Below are 20,392 nucleotides of genomic sequence, written 5' to 3'. Positions count from 1 at the left end.
AGAAAAAGGATTCAGAAGAAAAGATACAATAAATATAAAAAGGGGGAAAAAAGAAAAAGAAGAAGCTAAGAGAATGGGATAAAAGAAGAAAATTAATAAGAAGTGGAATCTTTGAGAGACCAAGAGAAAATGGTTAAAGAGAAGAAGGAAGGGAAATAAGGTAGATATTAGTAGATTAAAGGGAATTGTATTAATATTATGGTGGATAGTTTTAATTTATTGTTTAAAAACTGAGTCATAGCTGCAATTAAAAAGATTAATATTTTTTGTTATTTTGACTGAGGTTTATTTTTCTTGCTTTATGTTGGATTAGCATTTGTATTTTTCTTTTTGTTTTCTTTTTATTATACATCATAACAGGTACAATAATAAAAGACAAGCAAGTAGCAATTATAAATTTGAATCTTGTCCAAAAAAAGAAAAAGAATGATGGAATTTATGCAGTTTAAGATATTTGTGCGGAGCAATTTTTTGCAGAAGGAAGACTTGAAAGAGGCTGAAGGTATTTGTGGGCTGATGCTGGCCTTCCCAGTCTGAGGTCATCCAGATGTGTTGGACTATAAATTCCCTATTTTTAGCCCAAGGAGGAGTGTAAACAATCATACCTCAGCACCAACAAAGCAATGATCACAACTAGCACTACAATTCCAGTAAGTGTGAAAACAGCTATGGCCAGGAAGTGGGGACCTATCAAAAAAAGAAAAAGAATGGGTAAACCGAGATCCTTAAAAAGCAGTTTAAGAGGTAAACCATAATAAAACAAAATAAACTTGTATTACTGTACACAGCTTGTACAACAAAATAGTAAATGTTACATAACAATCATTTTTGAGCCACTGTTTTGAAGGTACTGTAAGGAATCCAGCCTTCCAAAAAATTACCATCAATAACTTACCACCAGAAATTTAGGAAACAAACTCTCAAACTGATACTTTGTCAGATAAAAAAATGTTTGGCCTAATGGTACTCCTGGATTTGTAGCGACATATATATTTTGACTTAAATGGTTTGATTTGGTTTTGTCCTAATGTCTACCCTAAATGATTGCTAGGTTGATTTTTCACGTATTATGTCAGTCTTGTTTTAACCATGGTTTGTTAAAACAAGAGCTAAACAAGGAGCTAAAATCCTTTTCTCCCTGCTCCCCCCACTCCCCCCCCCAGAGCTCTTTCCTAGGGATGGATCTGCAGGGAGAAAAGGATTTTAGCTCTGTACCTTTTCTCCCACAGCCCAAGAGCTGCTCCACCAGTGTGGAAAGGCAGGGGGGAAAGGATTTTAGCTCCGTGTCTTTTTGAATTTTCAGCCTGGTGGATTTTCTTTTCTTGTCTCTCCATTTCTGCATCCCTGCGCACGTTACCTGGGAATCCATTCACTTAACAACTCTTGAGATCACTTCAAACTGAAATTGGCAGCGCTGAGATCATGGTTATTGAGTAAAATGGTCATGTGATGTCTCACATAACAACCGCTTTGCTCAATAACCAAGACTCCAATCCCAACTGCGTAGTTAGGGAAAGTCTACCTTTAGTTACTTATTCCAGTTTTGAGAAAGAGGGAAGGAATGGATCCCTATCAACACTATAATGATTCTATGCTAAATTCTTTGGGGAGGTTTTTGCATTTAGTACTACTTTGATAGTTCTTGACATTTACTTATTTTGCTTTGATACATCTATCTAATTCATCTACCTTTTCAACTACGGATCAATCTTATTTTCTTAATTCTGTGACAACAAGGTCAAATTTGTCAGAACATCTGGGCTGACTGTTCCTATCAGAAAAGCAGGATGTTAGGTCAACAATAAATAGAGCACTTAACATGCTCATATATTGGGCAGGTTACAAAAATCTTGCTTGCCCTGCACCTTAAGCTGAATGACAGGGGGCTAAAAACCTCCCAACACATTTTTAAATAAAATTACAAGCTCACACATTCAGAATATAGAATAGCATGGGTATATATTTCTGGTATGCTGCTGCCCCCTGGTGGCTATAATTATTCCAATGGGGAAAATCTGGATGCCTTCCCACCTGTTTTTCTTCCCAATTTAAGATGTAATCAGAATATTAAATAGCAGCATTATTATTATATTACTTTTGTGAATTTCTGATCAAAATGGGGAAATGAATTACATAAAGCAGCAAACAATGTATTATATTTTCAGAATATTGATGGAGAGGCTTTTATTTTATTTTCTGCACTGAAACTTATAACTGTTTAAATAAACTTTTTTTTTTTAGAAAAATGCTATAAGCAGTGCAATGAGAGACAGAACAGCAGTCTATGGAGCCACAATACTTAATGTCACAATTTAATTTGGATATAGATAGAACATTTTATTGGTACTATGCCTTAGAAAATATATACCAGAGATCCTTTTGGAATGCTTTTCTTTTAAAAATAATAATAATAATACTGGTATCATATTGAAACTATGTAAGAGTTTGAAAGCTGCACATCAGCTATTGGGTAACATATTTGCAGTCTGTTCTCAGTCTGCATCCAAAATGCCCATATTTATCAGAATCTTGGCATTTATTGATGTACCATATTTTTTTTTGCATTAAATACTATAGATCTGTCATATTTATGATGACAATAAAACCTGGTGTGGGAAATGAGAGGACCTTTCCATACCTAGTGGAAATTATAGCATGCAAGATTAAAGTTTAACAGGAATCAGGAGTGAAACAAACAATTGGAAAATCCCCATTCACCTTAATACAATTTAGATAACTTCCTGAAGTAAATAAATAGCTTTCTGCTTATTGAGTCCTCTGCATAAGGCCTTTAAATAATCTTCTGGGCTCCAGATGTGTGAGTTTAAAACAATTGGAGAATTGTAATTTGGGGAAGACTAAGCTAATACTGTAAGTCAACTATCAGTTACTCCTACTGCTGACATTTACAGAGGTGGGGAAGGGGAATGGTGGGGGGGAGTCAAAGGATGTGTGCTTATATCATTCCCTCTGGGACACCTAATTTTGAGAGCCATTCTAGGATACTGTAACATCTGCAATTAGAAGGATAGGGAAGACTATATAAAATTTTATAAACTCTGCACATCATTCCTTATCTGTTGGGAAATTTATTGAGTAGATCAGGGTTACTTTTCCTCTAACACTAGATTATATGACTCACAATTATGCTAAGAAGTGGATGTGTTTTATCAGCCTTGCCTGTTATTGCACAGTATCATACCCCCAAAATGATCATTTGTTGTGCTGCAGCAGCGCTGATTATGGTGAGGTGTCTATCATCCTTTCCAGCTGGGGGCACATTTAGAATTTCGAGAGTATACTGTGTGCACCTATTCACAAAATTTCAAATGTATTCTAGCTTTTAAAAATATTATTTGACATTCTATAAAATGCTGGAATGGCTTTAATTAGAAATCAGGCCAAAACAGACACATATGATGCATTATATTAAAAGGTTCCAAGTTTGAAAAGCTATAAGATATACACAGCAAGAGATGCTAACCATTTGTTATCAAATACATTATTTGTGTAGTTTCTTGAGCCTCTGAAAATTAATCTCCAGTTCAAAAGTCTCTTTCTAGATTTCACAGAATGGATAATATTTGGTCATGGAACCATCCTAAACTTTCAAACTTATTTCTCAAGGTCAACCCTAGTGTTTCCATAGCAACAACTCTTTATTTAATAAGCAGGTTTTTCTTCAACCTGGGAGGATAAAAGAAGGAGTGGCAAACATAGGAAAATTATTTCTCCATCCAGGAATAAGCCAACTGCTATGAGAGCTTGATCATGCAGAACGGAGATACTTACAAGTTAAACCAAATAAATCATTATAATGCCTGAAAAAGTTCTATGGTGATATGATGTTTTGTATTTGATATTTATATTTGATTAATTGTAAATGGCTTTGGAACTGAGGATGGCATTCAAAACAGAAAAAAGCAACTTTTATAAGAATATACCTATATATCCGTCATTTTATTATGTATCCCAGTGATGGCTAACCTTTTTTTGACTTGGGTGCTGAAAGTGTGCATGTGTGTGCAATAGTGCATGCGCGTGCCCATACCTGTAATTCATTCCCCCCTGTGTGCCTCCTGCACATCCGTGCACGACCCCACCCTGCTGCCCCCTAGTGCATGCATGCACAACCCCCCCCCCCCGCTGCCCTCCTGAAGCCTGGGAAGGGCAGAAACAGCCTCACCCGACCCCCCCCCCCCCCGGAAGCTGGAAATAGCCCGTTTCCGAACTTCTGGTAGGCCCATTTTTTGGAGGCTTTCCTGAAACCTGGGAAGGGTGAAAACGGCCTCCTTCGGCCCGTCATAGGGTTATGAGACTACAGGAGAAAAATAACAAACCAGTAATTCAGAAAACTAAAAAGAATTGTTTCCTGCTTGCAATTCATACTGTAGCACGTAAGGGATATAGCCTTGTTTGAAATGCAGGTAGTCCTTGTTTAGTGACCACAACTGTGATTGGCAACTTGGTCATTAAGCAAAGCAGTTAATGAACCTGTAACTGTTCTTACTTCTGCCTTCTCTTGCTTTACAGACCTGCAAAGGTTGTCAATGAGAAAGTTGCTTTTTCATCACCGTTGTAACCGTTGTAACTGTAAATGGTTGTTAAATGAGGCAGACACCAAACAAATACTAGCTGCATGGAAGAACTGCTACCTCGGCAAAAAAGGGGCTAATATATTTTCAACAAGAGAGTGTTCAGAAGTGGCTCAAACAGATATATACATTCTCAACACACGTTATGAATTATGGCAATTGCAAATGACTGATTCCATTTGTAGATATCTTTCTTAAGAATTAATGCATTTTTCATTCCATAAGATGCACCTAGGTTTAGAGGAGGAAAACATGAAAAAAAAATATCAGGCGGAGTCTGAGAGGGCCACAGATAGGTGTCCTCTCACGTGCCAGCTCTGTCTATTGACTCCTGCACTGCAGAAGAGACAAAAGAGGCAATGAGAAAGACAGAAGAGGCGAGGTTCAGCACTGTAAAAGGACCCCGCTGCGGCGGCCTGGCTGCTATTTACCAAAGGACGGGGGGGGGGGGGAGTACGTCTAATGGAGCGAAAAATATGGTAGATTGGCTCACCACTGCTAGGAGTATCAGTAGGTAGCATGTGGTTTTTCCAGATGAATCCAGGCATCGTTGTCTTCTCAACAGTTTTGTTCAACTTTGTGTCGAACCACAGGAGGGGTTTAAACTGGAAGAAGAAAAGAGAAGGAGGTTTCACTCTGATGCTTCTTTCCTCTCGTTTACTAGCAATTAAAAGTAATTTCCTCAGTCTCCTTCTTTGATCTTTTCAGTCTCCTTTCTGTATCCCACATATCTCATATTGAGCTCTTATGTAAATTATTAGTCAAAGTATAAAGGAGTCTTTTGCTTAAGGACCAAGCCCCTTTGATTTCCTTTACTTGAATTGCAGTAAACCAGGAAAACTCCTAGGGAGGGGGCAATGGGAAACCATTTTTGAAAACATTTCCAAGAAAACTGCAGGGACTTGTCCAGGAAGTGACTCAAAGGCACAACGAAAACAACAAAAGGAAAACTCTACATTTCCCATTTCATTTCAATCAGGCAACAATGTTTACCAGCTTCAAATTACACTGAATAGTACATCAATTTTAAGCTATGGTTTAATATACTATTCTGCTTTGCTCCAAAGTGAGAATAGGATTGTTGTTTGGGCCTGTCTAGATGACTGTGGCTCACTAATAAAGAATGTGCTTTCTATGCAGAAGTTTGCAGATTTAATATCTGGCTCTAGAGGTACAATGGGTGAAAATCCTACCTGATATATATTTGCCAGTTAATGTATTTATCTTAATGTAGTGTCTAATGTTTTTGATCAGATCAAAATGAAAATAGTAATTAACATAGGGTTTTGTGTAATATGCTTCCCCACAAAACGTAAACACTTAAGGGATATTTAAAGCGCTAAAGATATCAATAATTTTATAGATTTTTAATTCCAGATGTTGGTAACACATTTTAACATTTCTACATTCATTCTACCAGTGGTGGGTTTCAATTTTTTTATTACTTATTCTGTGGGTGTGGCCTATTTTGTGGGCATGGCTTAATGGTCATGTGACTGGGTGGGCCTGGCCAACTTGATGTCACTCACCAGGAGATGTCATGGATTGGGTAAAATGTGGTGAAGCTCACTTAACAACACTCTTGCTTAGCAACCAAAATTTTGAGCTCAATTGTAGTCATAAGTCAAGGACTAGCTCTGCCTTCCTCTGCATTGCAGCCTTGTCCTAGTAAACTCCTCCTTTCTGGCAATTTTCCTCTTTGTTAGAGGCATCAAAATAATCCAGGCAATGTAAGGTTTCCTGCTGCAGCAGGGGGTTGGACTAAATGACCTCTGAGTAAATTGCTGGGTCTTTCTTTCTTTCTTTCTTTCTTTCTTTCTTTCTTTCTTTCTTTCTTTCTTTCTTTCTTTCTTTCTTTCTCTCTTCCCTCTGTGGGAAGCAACCAACCACTGCCACCCAATAAAATATTACTCCCAGAAAGGCTCATTCCACATGCCTGCCAGATAGATAATGAGATAATGAGCCTATATAAAGTTTGGCTCTGTTCACAAGCAGGAAATGATCCAAACCCTTTTAGAAACACAAAGCCCATATTGGACAAACCCCCAAACTTCAAAAACATAGAACCATTTAAGAATCCTATCTTTTATCCAGTTTGTTGTTCCGTTGACCCAGAAACAAACTGCTGAATGTTACTTTACAAACCTCCTTTTTTCAATTTAAAGCAGGTTTCAATTTAAAGTTTGCAGCAGTAAGACTTATGATCTTTAACTCCCAGAATTCTACAACCAGCAAAGCAACCTTGGGAACTTTAAAACTTGTGGACTTCAACTCCCAGAATTCCACAGCCAGGCATGCTCAGTTCCAATTTAAAGCAAGAGCATTTTTTTTCTACTTTACCAAATTCTGGTTAAAAAATGAGATTCCTTCTTTCTTTTTATTTATTTTTTCTTTCTCCCTTCCCTTCCTTCCTCCTTCTCCCCCACCCCACTCTCTTGCCTGAACTGGCAGAGAAAATGGGCTTTAAAAAAAGCTTCTGATAGAGATTTGTGGGCGTGGCCAAGGCACCATTACTATCAGTCCAGTCCAGTATACCAGATTTTCACTATCTCTTCTGGCGTACCAGACAGGACCGGGAGGAACCGACCTCTGCATGCTACCAAATTCTAGCAATAATTAAAGGAGAGACTCTAGGGACCCCACAAATCTATTAGTCAGTCCAAATATTCATGGGCAAAGAGCTGTATAATCCTTAATAACCTTACATATAAGGATAAAAATTAATATAGGTAGCAAGATGAGTAGCCTGTTCTGATATACACCTGCATTAATTTGTGTACCATTGGAACATTTCTGTATCATGAGCCCTGTTTATAGTCATTCATACTTTTGGGTATCTCTTGACTGCAATTCACTCTACATGGGGCTGTTCTTGCAGCCTACCCAAACTCCCCCCCCCCCCCTTAACATCAATACTGCAATGTTACATGATTCAGTACTGGACAACTATATGACTAACTTCTACGAGTGATTGAACCTCTAGTCAGTGATTGGTTTTGGTTCATTAATTCTTGCTAAAACTATAGTTTCACAATAAGATTATACTCACTTCTTTGGAATCTGTTGATGTGTAGAAAATACTGAAATTGACATCAATATCTCCATATCCATCCAAGATTCTAGGACCTAAAATACCTAAAGAAAAAAAATCATATTAACCTATACATTTCAGTCAACATCACATTAATTTACTATATAGTAAATTAACTAGACTAATAATAAATAATAATCAAATTAATTAAATGCAGAGAATGCCTCTGACAATTTGTACTGGATGGCAGATAAATGGTTGTTTTAACACAACCTGTTGGAAAATTATTAAAGAGAATTTAAAAATCAAATCATAGAACAATAGCAGAAAGATATAATTATCGATGGATCTTCTACTTACAGTTATAAAAATGGATTGAGATACATACAGAGGATTTTAAAGATTAATATTTAATTGAAGCCAGAACCTTTTCCTTTTAGGATTAATGGACAAGTAATTAGAAAAGCGGAATTGAAGTTTATTTCAATACATGATCACAGCAGTGAGATTATATATGCATAGAGGTTGAAAGATTCAACACTACCTACTATGGAGAAATGGTTAGTGAAGGTGATAGATTTTGCTGAAATTGATAAATTAGTTTTCTTGATTAGAGAAAAGATTATATTTATGGCTGACTAGCAGCCTTTTATGGACTTTTTGTGTAAAAAAGAAAAAAATGAACATACTTTTTTTCTTTTCTTATACTATGCTTTTTCTTTTATTTATTTCCTTTCCTTTCCTTTAGCTTACTATTTATTAGTTTGTGCTTTTTTATCTACATGTTTAAAAGTTTTAAATAAAACATAGTAAAGTATAATCAAATTATTTTTGAAAAAGTATTTCTTGTACCCTGCATTGTTTAGGTGTTTTATCCTCATTTGTAAGATAATGTTAAGAAACCTCTTCATAAACTCTATTTTTGGTACTTAATTTTGCACACTACCAATTTGATCCCTATAGATATTTATGGATTGCAATACTTAGAAAGTTAACCAAGAATCCTCAGAGTTGCAGTCTTAAAACATTGGCCAATTTTAAAAACCCTTCATGGGCCATCCATAATAATCTAAAAGAAACAAGCCCTGGAATTACCTTCAAATGTGCTATTCCGGAATTGGTTAAGCAAATTAACAGGACCAACTGATTCTTGTCTGAACAAAAGGACTTTCAAAGCATGTCCAAAGAGTAAAACTGCATCCACGTATCCCAGAAGGATGTCATTTCTCAGCTAGAAGCAGTAAAAGGAGAGTTAGATCCTAAGATAGTCTTGGATGAAAAGTAATATATGGTTTTATTCATTTCAGGATGTGTTTTTCTCTTTTTTAATTTTTTTTTAATTAAATAGTTTTTTTTTTAAAAAAGAGAAATTTGAAATTTTCCTTCTATACAGTGTTTCCACATTGGTATACATTCAGGCTGTGTTTTTCTCTAAATTGTTAGGGTATCAACTGAGTCATTGCTTTGGTACCATTTTTTTTTCTCCTTCAAGTTTTATTCAGAATTAGCCAATAACTCGCTGTTGCCCGGGTATTTATTTATAGAGGGGAAATGTCCAAACGAAACATAATTTCTAATGTTGGATTTCCCCCCTTACTAGAAGGAGCCCCCTTGTGGTCTACTGTGAAGCCGTTACCATGGCAACTCCACTGTGCTGCACAGTAGAAGCCATTTTACAGCACTACAGTAGAGACCATTTTAAGGCACGACCGGCTGTAGATTAACAGAACACATACCGTAAGAGGTTTTAGCGGTGTCCTACTCCCACAGTATTAGTTTCCAGAGAGTAAGTCATTTGTATACCAAGTTTGGTTGAAATTGATCAAGGCATTCCAGAGCTGGAACATACATATAAATATATTTATATTTATATGTATATGTATATGTATATGTATATGTATATGTATATGTATATGTATATGTATATGTATATGTATATGTATATGTATATGTATATGTATATGTATATGTATATGTATATGTATATGTAATGTATATGTATATGTATATGTATATGTATATGTATATATTTATTTATTTATCAGCATAAATATAACAAATGTAAAAAAAAGGCAACAGTAAAAAATATTGGGATTCTGTCTGGATGGTCTCTTGTGACGAGCCGAAGACAGAGAGTGGAAGTGTGACCTTCCTCCCATATTTGGGCATACCAGGGGTTGTGACTTTAAATATATACCTCTCACCCTGGCTGGCTGATAAGGAGTTGAGTTCTGTAGCTCAATGGTTAACACATCTGCCTTAGAGGCAATAGAGCACAGGTTCGATTCCCAACATGGGGTATGGCTAGCTGATGAGAGCTAAATAGCTTGAAATAGATCTATACTAGTCTCCCTTTATTTATTTATCAGCATAAATATTATATATATATATATATATATATATATATATATATATATATATATATATATATATATATATATATATATATATATATATGTATATGTCTGTGTGTAGTATATATCTAGTGTGTATATATATATATATATATATATATATATATATATATGTATGTATGTATGTATGTATGTATGTATGTATGTATATATGTATGTGTGTGTACGTATGTATGTATGTATGTATGTATGTATGTATGTATGTATGTGTATATATATATTCTACATATTTTGTGTATATGGATGACCATGCCCACGTTTCTTTGTGGTTCTTGATACCTCCCTTCTCCCCTCTGCAGGGGGAAAATCCCAAGTAAATGAACTATTAAAACAAATTAATAAACCTTGTCTTCTTCCAGAAAATTATATGAATTATATGAGTATAATCTTGTTCAATATGCAAAGTATTGGACAAGGTGAGTAATTTTAGGAGAGGAACCTGTACAGAATCAGATGATAATTGGCCAAGAAGTTTGTAGTGGAAAGTGAAGAACAAACTCAACAGCACTAACAATGTTCAAAGCAACTGGACTGCAGCTGGTAGATGTAGTTTAGCCATTACATCCATGAAATAAGCCAAAAAATCTCTTGTATCCAGAATGCAAATAAAAGAGTTACCAAATTGATCTTCTCCGTATCCATGAAAGTCCTACTATGATTTATAATTGAGCTGTAATTTGCTGGTGCAAGAGTCAGAACAAGGACATTTCGCATGTAACTATCAGAGCGACTATTTTCATAAGAAATGTTACTGAAAAGAAAGCACAAATACCCATATGTAGTAAGTTGCAAGAAGAATACAGTCAAACATTATTCAGCCTCTACAGAGAGTTTCTTTAGTAAAAAAAATAATTTATCAAAGCAAGAAATTAGCTTTTTTCCCAGAATCTACTTGGTAAAAACAATATTTAACTCATATACATGTGATATAAAGGTAGCATTTAATAAATCTTGATGGGATCTATATATATTGTTTGTTCAGTACTGAGGCAAGTGAAATATTATAGGATTTGACCTGGACATGCAGGGATTCAAGTGTCATGCATATCATATAATATAGTTCCATACTTCTTCATTGTCTCATTCAAATGATAATCCCTTCAAACAGGAAGCATAAATGGCAGCCATTCTGCCTGCATCTAGTCAGAGCATCTCAAGAAAAGGCATTTTTAAATCTGAACTTTCTAGCAAAAACTACCTATGCAAAGAATGGTGTATCTAGAGGCAAAATATCACAGGATTTAACACAGCACACCTTATCATAACAATTTCCCAAACTATTATCATCTCCAATTTTCAATATCAGAGAAACAATTGTTCATCATTTCATTTTTGTTATAATTGGTTTTGTTATAATATTTTAATGGAAATGTATTTAATAATGAATTAAATTTATTTGTGTGCCTCTTCATATATCCAAGAGCTGTTGCGGGAATATAAGAAATGTTCAATATAAATATAATAATACAATGAACATTTAATATCATAAATGTTTATGAAGTATGGGAAAACAGCAAGAAGTTTATACAAAATATTAGAGATTGAGGATCATTTCAGTAAATACTTGGAATAAAATGCAAATGCCTGTTTTGTAATATAGTTTTATCATTATTGTCAGTTTTAAATGTGGAAATCATAAAATATTTGAACACAAATAACCTTTCTGCCCCATGTAAAAGGCAGCAATTCTTTATTGAATTGATTTAATTTATGGTGTGTTGACGTGAGCGCTGTGAACAAAATGCATAATAAAAGATTTAAACTACATAACATTATTTGTCTATATAAAGAAAGGAAATGGTTCACATGAAATTTATCAGTCATTTATTACAACTTGTCAAATGCTTATCTTTATGTTTTAGCATTTAAAAGCAGCCAGTTAGAGGAAGTATAGTGATATATTGTGATCCATTAGCTATACACCATACATAGTTTACTTAAGAAAATGAGTACATGTCCAGAAGTTCCTGTTTGAAACATACGCACAAGTTACCTATCCATTAGCTTTAGCTTCCTCCATCTCTCATATCAATACTGGTTTACATTATAGAGAACATTACACAGTATTTTGAACTAATTATTAACATCCCAACTCACTAAACTCTATATGAGTGCTAAATAAGTAACAGGACAGGATGATAAATAAACCTGCATTTTTGATCCAGATTTGTATTTCAGTTGTCAAATTGCTGGCAGTCTTGCAAGCAGACTGGATGTATATCCCATGCCAAAAGATCTTGTAAAACAATTGCAGTGTCATGTGTGAAATGAGCATTTCCTCACTACTGAGTTGAAAGTGCTCTCCTCTCATCCTTGAGGCAACAGAAAACTAGGCAAGCATGACATGTGCTAACCCCTTTGCTGATCTATATCCCACCTCTATTCCCTCTGTTGCAAGTAACTGCCAATCATGTTTTCCTCATTAAATGTATGTAGGGCATGACAGGCAAAGTGACTGACAACCTTCTCAAGTACGTATGTCATCATCTAGCATGAAAACAATAATCATAGCATTACAGCACAAATGGACACAGAGGAATGATGCCATAGTTATTTTTTCCTTTGCTAGTTGCCAGACACATATCAAATTGTGTGTGTGTGTGTGTGTGTGTGTGTGTCTACATACAGATTTATTTTTTTAAAAATCCCTTTACCGACTATGGGTACTATGTGTCCTCAATCTCAGGTGCTCTACTAGAGGCCTGGGAGTTAGAGGGTTGCATGCAGTATTTTAGCTGTTCCTATGACTGTCCTTTTCTGCACTGAAATCTCTGATCCTGGGATCTGTTGGAATCACTCTCCCAGTTTAGGAGTCACAGTGATATGCAAATTTAATTTAATTAGGGCATCGGCATGATAGAAAGTATTGAATTAAGATAAAACCATAATAAAAACATCATAATATGGAGCTTTAGAATTGCAGTGGGATAGATGTTATAATTCGATAACTAAGGAAGCTAATCATTTAACTGCTTCTGATGTGGCTGCAATGAGATTGTCCCAGGTGCCTTGAAATTTCCTGAGGAGACTTTCTATATGTGTATTAGTTTGTTCTAGGGCACCACAGTTGCATTGTGGGTTCTTGGCCATTCTTCACTTAAAGAGCTTTGCCTTAGTTTTAAATTCTTGATGGTGGTGATAAGGGAAACATTTATAATTTCTCTTTTTCCTACTCTTTTTTTTTCATATTGTCACTAACTGCCAGCTCTGCAATTTCTTCTGTTCTAGAAGGAAAGGGTTGGGGCGGGGGGACGGGGGGGGGGGGAGATCTGTCTTGGAATTTTAATGTTAACATTTAGTCTGTTATACCACTTTATACTGTTACACTATTATACTACTGACTATTTTAGGCACCATTATACTGTTTACCAAAGCTGCTTCCAGCTCTTGTGGGAGTAAATATCACAAAGATAACACACATTTTTCTTTTATCTCTGACCAGGGACGTGCAGTCAGGGGAGGCAGGGGAGGCAGGGGAGGCAGAGCCTCACCTGTCATAATGAAAAGAAAAAAAAATGTAAAAGGAGAAAGGCAAGAGCTGAGGTCAGGCTGAGCTAGTTGCTGCCAGGGTCACCGTGGATGACTCTGCTTAACTGTTTAAAAAAGCCTCTAAAAAAGCGCCCTCTACAGGAGGAAGCAGGAAAATGACGTGCCTCATCTAGTCTGACTTTAGGCGTTTTATGATCACTCGAGCAGAGTTAAGCAAGGGTAAAAAGCCTAAAAATTCCTGACGTAGGTGAGGCACTCATTCTCCTGCCTCCTCCTGTAGAGGGCGTTTTTTTAGAGGCTTTTTTAAACAGTTAAGCAGAGTCATCCACGGTGACTCTGGCAGCAACTAGCTCAGCCTGACCTCAGCTCTTGCCTTTTTCCTTTTACATTTTTTTTTCTTTTTATGATGACAGGCAAGAACAAAGTTGAAATCCTCTCTGAAACAGCTGGAAAAGGTACGTGTGGGTCAGAGGGAGGGGAAGGAATTCAAACTTCATCCTCCTGGTGCAATTTTGTGTGTATCTGTGTGTGTGTGTGTGTGTGTTTGTTTGAGAGGGGGAGGGAGGGAGAGGGAGGAAGGAGGGGAAGGGAGAAGAAAAAGAAAAAGAAAGAAGGAAACTTATTTAGCAAAGGAGAAAAACAAATGCTGTTGCTTTAAATCGGAACTGAGCATGCCTGGCTGTGGAATTCTGGGAGTTAGAGTCCACAAGTCTAAAAAAATTGCTGCCTCACCAGCCATAAACCTCACCGCACGTCACTGTCTCTGACTCACCCTTTTTTAAGAAGCCTTGCTTTCTGGGACTTCACTTTTTCTGTTGACATTCCTTCTACTTCTGGGACTTTTGCCAAAGTCAAGAATTTCTGGCGTATTGCTTTTGCTCTCCAGGTAGTCAAATAATCCTCCACTAATTCAGCCTCTCTCTTTCTCATTTCAGATTGATGCTCTTGAACGCAAAATCTGTCTGAACATGTCTCTGGGCTCAACAGAATTGTTCGGGAAATATTTTTTCTTCTACCGCTACTTAGTTTATAATCAATTTGATTCCTGAATAGATGCAAGGACCATTTGGTAAGACATCTGTCACCCCATTGTCCAAAAGGGATGATCTGTCCGGCTGGGTGGATATCTCCTTCATACCTCACTGTAGCATATAGTATATGCCCCTCACAAAAACTGTCCATTTGGTGGAATAGGAGACCATATGAGATAGAAACTGTATACCGTTCAGTCAACAGTATATGATAGCTGTATTCCTACTAGAGCCTCCAAAGAAAATTATGGTTCATTTACAGGAAAAACAACTAGGGATGCCTAAATCCACCAAATGAATCAAATAACCTTTCTTGTGAGTAGCAAGAAAGTTATCTCAATCCTTGCCATAGATGTACTGGATTACTTCTGTTGGAAGAAAAATACTCACTTGCCACCTGAGTCATCCCTATCACAGGCAAAAGTCACAAACAAAATTATAGAGATATCTAAAAAGCTTATCACCTTATGGAGGCTAAAGATGACAAAAAAATGTTCTTTCAAGAAGCCAGGCAGGAAGCAAAATCCCCTCAAGATAAGGAAATCTCCTAAATCACAATACTATGTCAGGCTTCCTCATAAAATTCCACATCTAAGAAGATCTGCACATCAAACATGCACCTCATGATCCAAGTCCACTTTGGATTTCACACAACCCCATGGCAACAGCACCTCAATTTGCATATCTAACATGCTTCATGATCAAAGCCCATTGTCACTATAAATACTTCTACTCCTATCTTTCTAATCTCCTATATAGCATAACAGAGTTGGAAGGGACATCGGAGGTCATCTAATCCAATCCCCTGCTCGAGCAGGAGTGTCTATACCATTTCAGACAAATGGCTGTCCAGTCTCTTCCTGAAAGTCTCCAGTGATGGGTCACCCACAACTTCTGAACGCAAGCCATTCCACTGGTTCATTGTTCGTGATCACCGTTCGGAATTTTCTCCTTAGTTCTAGGAGAACTAATATTTAGGAACAGCTTCATTAAATTCTCTAATTAATGAACCACAGTTAGTTTTCAATTATTATATTCAGTTTTCCAGCCTCCATTTTTCAAGCTAGTAGTCTTGTGGCACTGATATAATTTATAAGGCTGGCAGCCTCTCTTTGAACCCTCCAAGCCTTTGCTGCTGTTTGTTAAATCTTGGCCTTGGCTAGTGTCAGAAGATTTACAACATGATGACAAAAGCTCTCAGGCCTATAATTGCCTTCTTTCTAGTCTTGCACAAGACACAAAGACTGCATTTTGTTAATAAGCATCTCGGATAAGTAGCAAAACCCTAAGAAAACCTAATGTGCAGGAACATAAATTATATGGATGCAAACTCCATTGCTTATCCCCTTAAATCCTTAAACAAATGGTGAGAAATACCATAACAGTACTTGAAAAGAAAAATCGGGTCAGATCACACCCCTTCCAGTCATCTTTCCTGAATCTCCTTAGAGAAGCAGTGAAAATGCCAGTTACACCATGAAATGCTTAGAAAACAAAAGAATGTTTATAATACTGTAAAGCGAGAAGTACTATGGGAAACAAGGCCAAGAAAGGTAGCACTTCAAATAACAACAGTAATCTTTTTTCTCCAAAGAGCTTTTGCTTGCAAATAAACCATTGTTTTTGTAGTTCTACTTTTATTACCTCTATCACCACTATTCCTAGCCTCACAGATTATATGCATATTTTCTTTGCATAAACCTGGGTTTATACACAGGCCCTTTTTAAAGAATCGCAGCCAAGTTATGCTTTGGATGGAAGGGTGTTGCTGGTCTCTTTTATTAATGAACTTTAGTAGATAATTTTTTCCTAGAGTACATAACTTCGGCCTTGCAGCATTACACCTCAGCAGTACATAACAAATCATGCTGGAAATCACAGATTTTAAAACAAATACTACACCCTCAGGCTTCGAGCATAAAAACTATTAACTTGGACATCAGTGGAGAAGAAATTACTCTCCCTCCATAAGGAAATTCACTGATTGTAAATCAAATATTCATTTGCATAAGTTTTACAGAATTTTAATATAAGTTTAATTTGAGAGCTACTTTGGAATAGAATACGTATAAAATTCCCTTCACCCCCTTATGGGTGGTATTTGTCTTCCTCAATCTAGGATCCTGAGAGTTCTGAGTAGTATCTTGGCTGAAGGAATAAACACATCTGTATCCAGATTCCATGGCTTTCTTTTATTATTCTTTATTTGTTTTATGAAATTTGTACCTGTGAAGATCCATCAGGATGAAAACTATATCTTCATCCACTCCTTTGTCCCCAAGGGCTATTTTGATATCATCTGGAGTACCACATGTGATGATTACTGTTAAAAAAAGTAAGACGGGATGAGAAATAAGAAGTAATAGATATTTTACTATATTTTTAAAAGAAAAATCTTATGTTTAAGAACATGACATAACATTAAAGCAGTAAAACTATTGGGAATCTAGTACACTAAAAAAAAACCAAATAAGCAAAACCAGAGAGGTTAATACAAAAGTTGAAATTTAGTATTCTGATGGTTATCAAGAAAGAGTATGGACTTCCTCTATTTTATTGTTAAAGAAACTTATTAGATATATTTTAGTGGAGCCAACAATTACAGAAAAATGGAGAGCCAGCAAGTTGACCAACTCTTCATAATTCCTCTCTGGACAAGGAGAAATTTTGAGATCACCCTCATGTGCTCCATATAAGTTGCTCCTGTAGGAAAATTATAATAAATCAGATTCTTCTTCTTAACTCTATTCCTTATATTGTCTCATTCACCCCCTAGACATGTCACACACAAACCACATTTAATCTACTGACAATTCTCAAAATAAAGGAAATCATTAAAAACACCTTACTGCTTCCATCGGGGAAATGGAACACCTTCAAGATTAAATCACAATACCAGGCCCTTTACAATAAAACTAGAGTTAGAAATGCTTGTTAACTGCTTTTCAGCTATTAGGCCCTTTTACAGAACTGTAGATGCCTTACAGACCTTGTGAAATAAGTTTTAAATACAAGCTTTAAACTTTCTGTTTGTCACATCCTGAATATAAACTGTTTGAACATCTCCCCTCAGGATGCCACTATAGGGCATTGCATGCCAAAACAACTAGACACATGTCATCTCATGCCATTGCTCTGCTAAAGTATAAGTATAATCTTTATTGTCACTGTACTTAAATACAACGAAATTGGTTAAACACCAATTCCCACTGCATTGTCTTATATCTAAAGATATTTATCCATTTAGTAGGTCGGTGTTACTATTATCCTTCTCATCTTTCTTTTTACTTTCTGCTATTGGTAATTTATGATTATATTACTTTGTTGTTTGTATGTACACTGAGAGCTTATGTACCAGAAGCAAATTCCATGTGTCCAATCACACTTGATTAATAAAGAATATTTTATTCTTTTAAAAAACTGGAATAAAATGGTTAAAAATTTGATTTTAGAAAGTTACAACTGAACTAAGGGTCCAGATAAATTGGAAATAAGTTTTTGGAATTAATCAAAATAATCTGTCCTATGAGAGCACACTTTTCTTGTGAATACTTTATTTTAAATGCTAAACTAAAACCTTGAAGTTGGACACTAGAGAGAACTAGAAAGAACTAAAAATCCCAATACTACCCAATACTACATACATTTGACATTAATTCAGAATAAAGCAAAATGTTTTAACATTGGATATATTGAAGGATATTTTTGAACAATAAATCCAGAAGCTAATTTTAAGAGAGTACCTCCATAGATAGACCGTATTTAAAAATATTATGCAAGAGGAACAAGTTTTACTGGACAAAAATGAGACTGGTTTAAAAATGGCAAACTACAGGAAAGATACAGAAAAAGACTTACTGGACATACAAAAGAACCTGGTTGATAATTTAGACAGCTATACAAATAACAAACCAAAAGAATGATCTGGCTAATTTTCATATATTGGATTTACAAAAGAGGCTTGAAGGGTCAAAGAAAATATGTAAAGAAATCAAGTTTTAGGACATTATTTCAAGATAAAGTTCCTTTAAAAATAAAAGGAATACAAATTAGAATAGAGCAGAGGAGAACAGAACAGAATAAACAGAGTAGGAAGGGACCTTGAAGGTCTTCAAGTCCAATCCCCTGCTTAGGCAGGAAACCCTATACCATTTCAAACAAATGGTTGTTCAATCTCTTATTAAAAACTTTCAGTGTTGGAGCATTCACAACTTCCAGAGGCAGTATATAAATATAAAGCTGACTTATTTGATCAAGGTGTAGCTAGATATGTTGTTATCTCTGGCAATCCCCAATGGCTGATTGGGGTTGAAATGACAAGGTTTTAAAGGATTTGTTTATAGATAAGAGATGGGATATGGGAAGAAGAGATCATTTGCTGTATCTTAAAAGAAGATGATAAGCGTCCTCTCTCAAGTTTCAGTCTCACTGACACATATGGTTTTTCAGGAAATTATCAGTTTTACTTCAAGGCTGAAAAGCTAAAAATGAAGCAAAGGAATGTAAACAAGTCAAACACTTGCCTGCAAACTTGCCTGCAAGTTTGTTTTGAAATAGGGGCACTCAGAAGAAGAGTTCAAATTCAGTCCAAGTTTTAAAGAGCTAGGTCCAGATTATCAGACAGTCCAAAGGAAACAGTTTAAAGAGAACACTCCACTTATGATTGTCATGCACAGCCAGACAGTCAGAAGTTATCTCCAACAAAGAGAGCCTGATTCAGGACTGGTTCTTAAATAAGGCTACAGTCAGCTGTCAATAATGTTTATTTTTTTTTGCTTGGACAGCATTGTAATAAACTTCACTGTGCTGATCTCTTCTCTACTCATCTGGTACATCAGGGGTGTCACGGTGTTGTCATGTGATGTATCAAGACTTTTTTCCCCCTTAGCTAAACCAGACGTGGGCATGGCCAGTGTGTGACGCATGCAGCTCGTTGGCTGCAAGTTTGACAGCCCCGTGATACATGGATTGGAAGGCATTACACCAACTTCATCTGATTTTTCCAGCTGCTTGGCCGGTCCCTATGTTTGATCAGTCTCACGTGATTCCTGGCTCTGTTCTTCCAGGCTGAACGGAAGCAGCTTCTTTAGGATCAGATTCAGTGGCAGGCCTGCAGCCACCTTTTTTCTTTTCTTTTCTTGATCTTTGGCCTGCCACCCTTTCTATTATTCTAGTATGTATTTTCTATTGTGGGGAAATGGGAGGGGGAATTGTAGGAGTGAGATGCTATGTAGCCATAACAAAATTCTTTCTAAAAAGCCAAGGTCATCCTTTGTCTTTGCACCTCTGCACCTGACCAGAACTGGATGGGTGGAACTGCCAGCATGGCAGTGGAAGATTGGATCATGTGTTGGACTTGTGGGTGTGGGGGCAAGTTCTTGAACTTTCAACTAGATGTGGAAAACCGGGGAGTCTTCAGATTCAGGTTTTCCCAGATGTGCCATTATGGCTCGCTTAATAAATTGGAACTTTGGGCAATATTTTGCCTTGGACTCTGATTTACTTTTGGATGCTATTTGGAACCCTGACATTCAATCTCAGAATCTGAGTCCTAAGCCTGGGCCATGCCATTAAGTTACTAAAATTGTTTATACGTGTGAAAAAGAAGAAAGGCATTTCTTTATATCTTTTCTTTTTATTTACTATATTCTTATTTTTTTTTCTATTTTCTTTTTCTTTTCTGCACTTTTTATGGTGAGATCAAGGTTTATTCTTTGTGATTCTTTGTCCCGTCTGCACAGTGCAATGTCCTTGAGACATCTTGCTACTGTGACACAGGAAGGGTTTCCACCTGTCCCCTGTTACAGGAACTGAGTATCTGGTTTCAGGTGG

At 36.3% G+C, this 20,392-nt stretch overlaps 1 protein-coding gene across 1 annotated transcript in view; it reads right to left on the bottom strand.

Moving 5' to 3' along the window:
* The window catches only part of GUCY2C (guanylate cyclase 2C), a 77,217-nt gene that overhangs the window by 39,692 nt on the left and 17,133 nt on the right, over nt 1-20,392 (bottom strand). The window contains exons 6-11 of the mRNA XM_087723266.1: nt 16,787-16,883; nt 10,659-10,791; nt 8,722-8,857; nt 7,645-7,730; nt 5,089-5,200; nt 606-687 (exon numbers count right to left, since the gene is read on the bottom strand). Of these exons, the coding sequence (XP_087579392.1) occupies nt 606-687; nt 5,089-5,200; nt 7,645-7,730; nt 8,722-8,857; nt 10,659-10,791; nt 16,787-16,883 (646 nt within the window). The remainder of the gene's footprint in view (nt 1-605; nt 688-5,088; nt 5,201-7,644; nt 7,731-8,721; nt 8,858-10,658; nt 10,792-16,786; nt 16,884-20,392) is intronic.

The sequence above is a fragment of the Thamnophis sirtalis genome, unplaced genomic scaffold (assembly GCF_051295495.1).
Source record: "Thamnophis sirtalis isolate CommonGarterSnake01/CBP01778 unplaced genomic scaffold, rThaSir2_p1.2 scaffold_9, whole genome shotgun sequence".
NCBI classification, from domain to species: Eukaryota; Metazoa; Chordata; class Lepidosauria; order Squamata; family Natricidae; genus Thamnophis; species Thamnophis sirtalis.
This window is presented reverse-complemented; position numbering and strand designations above follow the sequence as displayed.